At 45.1% G+C, this 4,585-nt stretch overlaps 1 protein-coding gene across 1 annotated transcript; it reads left to right on the plus strand.

Moving 5' to 3' along the window:
• Positions 1–495: 495 nt before the first annotated feature.
• On the plus strand, positions 496–3,617 carry LOC147427653 (conserved oligomeric Golgi complex subunit 4). Its single transcript, XM_086497207.1, has 2 exons — positions 496–2,267; positions 2,707–3,617. Exons 1-2 carry the CDS (start codon positions 555–557, stop codon positions 3,334–3,336), a joined length of 2,343 nt encoding a protein of 780 aa, XP_086353333.1. The 5' UTR covers positions 496–554; the 3' UTR covers positions 3,337–3,617.
• Positions 3,618–4,585: the final 968 nt, after the last annotated feature.

Here is a 4,585-nt window from a genome sequence, read left to right on the forward strand (position 1 = left end):
GCTTCCCCCCAGTAAAATATGCATTATGAATACCAAAAGAGAGGCATTTGAGCATGAGCGGCTGGCAGTGCACTGTTTATGTGTCGCTCTTTGATTGTTGGGGTGAAGGGCTTGATCCTTGCTGTCACCCTTGACTCAGTACTCGCCTCGGGTACCTTTCCCTACACGCCCACCATTTTGATACTTATGAATCTCAAGATGGCTACGACCTTTTGCCTGCAGACCATAAATTCCGCAACCGTCTTTTGCGCTCGATAGCCCAAGGCAATAGCTTCCATCTACGGCCTTTCGTGCTGAAAACAGTAAATCGATGTGCTAACTTGGCCCGTCCCAAGTTAGGTGTCTCTGTACTGCCCCTCTACCATTAGAAAGGTTATACCATTTTCCTCCTTACTAGCGCGCACACACACCCGAGAGAGAAGAGCTGCGCACTACTTAATTAAAGAGTTTATCTTTTTGAAGGGCGATTAAACGACAAGCCGATTAGGAAGAGCTTTAAGAAGAAGAAGAATTTTAACGTCGTAAGAAGAGAGAGAGAGAGCGCGAGCGGGGCAATGGCGAGCTTAGCAACGCGGACAGTGACCACCATCGCAGGCTCTCCTCGTCACCATCTTCAGCAACAGCAGCAGCAGCAGCAACAAGAGGTAATCGGCGTTTCACCCTCGCCAGCCGTTGATCAAGCTTCTCTGCATTTCGCCCCTGGCATGCTCGACCAGATTCGTGCACTCACAGATGCAGGAGCCATGACTCGGCTGCTGCATGAGACAGTTGCATTCCAGCGTGCCATCGAATCAGACCTAGAAACTCTCTTCACGCAGCGTCATGATTTGGAAAGAAAGCTTGCTGCTCTCCTCCTCAGATCTGGAGAGGTGCTTGAAATTGTGAAAGCTGACTCAGACCAGATGCTTTCCAGCGTTGCCTCCACTTGTGCACTCGCTGATCATGTCAGCGGCAAGGTACGAGAGCTTGATCATGCACAGTCTCGTGTACAAAGTACCCTTGCTCGCATAGATGCTATTGTGGAAAGGGCGAATTGTATTGATGGTGCCAAGCAGGCTCTTGATTCTCTTGATTTTGAGTCTGCTGCCAAGTTCATTGAAACGTTCTTGCATCTTGATGCCCAATACAGTGATTCCACCACAACAGATGATGGAAGACAGCAGACAAGTTCCGAACAGAGAACCCAGCTTCTTGAATACAAAGAGCAGCTTGAGAAACTGATAAGGCAGAACTTGGCTTCTGCTGTTGATGAAGGTGACCATCAAAGAGTGGTGCGCTTTGTGAAACTTTTCACTCCACTTGCTCTAGAGGAGGAGGGTTTACGTACATTCGTAGCTTATCTTAGGAAGGTGATTGTCTCTCGAGCCAGAGAGGAATTTGACTCCCTTGTAGATGCAGTAGAGCAGGCCATGTCAGGAGGGAAATCCCGTCCCACTCCTGAGTTTGTAGGGGCCCTCCGGTCCTTGTTTGCAGATATTGCAGTAGCAGTGCAAGAGAATGAAGAGATACTTCGCTTTCTTTGCAATGAAGATGGCATTGTGCATGCAGTCAAAGAGCTTCAAGAAGAGTGTGACTCTAGAGGTACTCTGATTTTGAAGAGGTATATGGATTTCCGTAAGCTTGGCAGGCTAGCTAAAGAGTGTAGCACTCAAACTAATAAAAATATAATTACAGTGGGAGCTGCTGAAGGTGCTGATCCTCGAGAAATTGGTATCTATCTTGAAGAAATTGTTTATCTTAGCCAGATTAGTGAAGACTATAGCCTGTTTATGATAACTAAAGTGAGAGAAGCAGAGTCTGCAGGTGCTCAAATGAGCCCACGTATAACAAATTTTCTACGCATGGGAACATTTAACAGGACAGTGCAAGAGTTGACTATGCATTACATTGTTTTGGAGGAGTATTTTATGGCGGAGAATGTGAGAAAGGCGATCAAAATTGATGAGTTTGTGACTGATGCACTGACGACATCCATGGTAGACGATGTGTTTTATGTTCTACAGGAATGTACAAGAAGAGCAATATCCACACTCAATTTGCAGTCTGTTCTTGCAACAGTCAATAGTGCAGTGAATTTGCTGAATAATGAATATAATGAATCCCTACGAGCAAAGCTGCGTGAACCAAATCTTGCAGCAAAATTGTTCTCTGCAGGTGTAGGTGTAGTCAAGGTGGGCACAGAGGTTGCCACGGCTTTGAATAATGTGGACATTAGTGCAGAGTATGTCATCAAATTGCGCCATGATCTAGAGGAACACTGCACCGAGGTAAGCTTAAAAATTTTCATTTTGCAATTTTTTTAACCAGGATGGATGCTGTCCATAGGTTTCATACATTTTCTTCATGCGTTTAATTGACAGCATCATTGCTGTTTTCAAAAGGCTTAGTTTGCTCGAGCATTAACTTGCCTGTGCCCCTTTTTCCTGTCCTTGGTGGCATCGTAGATGTTTTTGGTGGCCTGGTTTCCTCTGTGAAATTTTCCAAGTCTGGTAGGCTTATAGCTCAATGGCTATTGGAAATATAAAGGGCTTTATCATGGGGCAACCATGACTTACATGGCAGTATGAGTGCCATGATTTGATGTTTTTTAATGCATTTTGTGCTGTTTATAATCATATACATAACTATCAGCATTTTAAAGTGAAAAGTACTTGTATACATTTGCTTGCCGGTGTATTCTCTAAGGTTGCTTTTGCATTTGGACAGACTTTTGCAGCACCAGCAGACCGAGATAAGGCAAAATCTTGCTTGACAGACCTTGGTGAGACTGGTAATACTTTCAGACAGCTGCTCAGTCTAGGCCTTGAGCAACTGGCAAACAGTGTGACTCCAAAGTTGCGGCCAATTTTAGACTCGGTTGGAACAATCAGCTATGAGCTGACGGAGGCACAATATGCAGAGAATGAAGTGAATAACCCTTGGGTGCAGAAATTGCTTTATGCAGTCGACACAAATGTGACTTGGTTGCAGCCCATGATGACCACCAATACTTATGATTCTTTGGTGCACCTTATTATCGATTTCATTGTGAAGAGGCTTGAAGTTATAATTACCCAAAAGCGCTTCAATCAGCTGGGAGGCTTGCAACTTGACAGAGATGCAAGGAATTTAGTATCTCATTTTTCTAGCATGACACAGAGGACTGTGAGAGACAAGTTTGCGCGCCTTTCTCAGATGGCAACTATTCTCAATCTGGAAAAAGTTTCAGAAATACTGGACTACTGGGGTGAGAACTCTGGACCAATGACTTGGAGGCTTACACCAGCGGAAGCCCGTAGAATATTGGGCTTGAGAATAGACTTCAAGCCAGAAGCCATCCAAGCGTTGAGACTATAAAACTGGTAGAACTTTACTGAAAGTTTAATTAATGGTATATGTTCTCACCAAATTTGCATCATTGTTCACATGTGGGTGCCTAAGCATAAAAAGCAAAAGGTTACTTCCACAAATGAAAGACCTCAGTGAGATAGCATGCCATGATTTATGGGTTGCCATGTGGGAGACTGCATGTCTTGGATTTACACTGCGCTGGGTTTTGATTATACATTTTGAGATTACATGTATGACAAAACTTGATTTTTCCTATGTCGTGCATTTTGTCTCATTTTTTGTTGCTATCTTACAATTGTACATGTTTATATCTGTATCCTGCTTCTAGTGGATGGCAACGCAAGATCCCACACCAACCCCTATTAGTGAAAAATAAACATTTGAGTGTACACAATTGTCATTAATGTGTACTCTGAACAAGAGACTACTAAATGTGCTCGTTTTTGAAGTCATTTTTGAAAAGGCAAGTCTCACAGAGAGAGAGAGAGAGAGAGAGAGAGAGAGAGAGAGAGAGAGCTCTCTCGCGTGGTTCGGCCTTAGCCCAGTGGCTTACCATCTCCTGGCATTGTGCTATGGCTGGCCTACGTGCCGGGGCTCCACGCCCAGGTAGCTGTTTCTCTGGCATACTGCACTGTCAGGCTTGGCCCCTTCTTGGAGGCTTGTTCTGCACCATCGCTGCTAGCTTCTTCCAACGCAGCCCTGCTTCTCCGTTCTCTCTGCTCTGTAGCCTGTTGGAATTACCCCCCCCCCCCTTCCGCGATGGGTCCTCTTCTGTCTTGTTTTCTGGTTTTGTTTTTCGTTTTCTCCTTGGTTGCTGTTTCTTTTTGTTTTGGCCTGTATGCTGATTGGATGGGTGAGTGGGTATGTGTGGGGGTTTGGGGGGGTGAGTTTGTCATCATGTAGCTTGTGTTTGTGTTTGTGTTTTGGTTTTCTTCTTCTTTGTTTTCTAAGTTTCTTGTTTTCTTTCGTGTGCGGGCTGGGTGAGTGTTGGTGTGTGAGCAAATTTGGTGGTGGTCTCTCTTTCCCAGTGGGGTGGGTGCAGTGGGTTCTTCAGTGTGGGATTTTCCTCCCAACGATGGCTGCTTGATGGGTTTGGTCAGGATGAGAGCCTCCGCTCTCGTCTTTGAACTTATTATCTTCTTCACATTGTTGCTGCTCTTCTTTCAGTCATCCCTGCTGTTCACCCTTCGCTTTGTCGTTGTAAGTTTTGTTGGCTTTTGACGCAGACTTTGCTGGCTCCCTCTTGCGGTCTTGC

The sequence above is a fragment of the Adiantum capillus-veneris genome, chromosome 23, assembly GCF_014529385.1.
Source record: "Adiantum capillus-veneris isolate H3 chromosome 23, ASM1452938v2, whole genome shotgun sequence".
Taxonomy (NCBI): domain Eukaryota; kingdom Viridiplantae; phylum Streptophyta; class Polypodiopsida; order Polypodiales; family Pteridaceae; genus Adiantum; species Adiantum capillus-veneris.

Coding starts and splice junctions, on each gene's coding strand:
- LOC147427653 (XM_086497207.1), top strand. CDS start 555: ATGGCGAGCTTAGCAACGCGGACAGTGACCACCATCGCAGGCTCTCCT. Junction 2,268..2,706: donor TAGAGGAACACTGCACCGAG/GTAAGCTTAAAA, acceptor GCATTTGGACAG/ACTTTTGCAGCACCAGCAGA.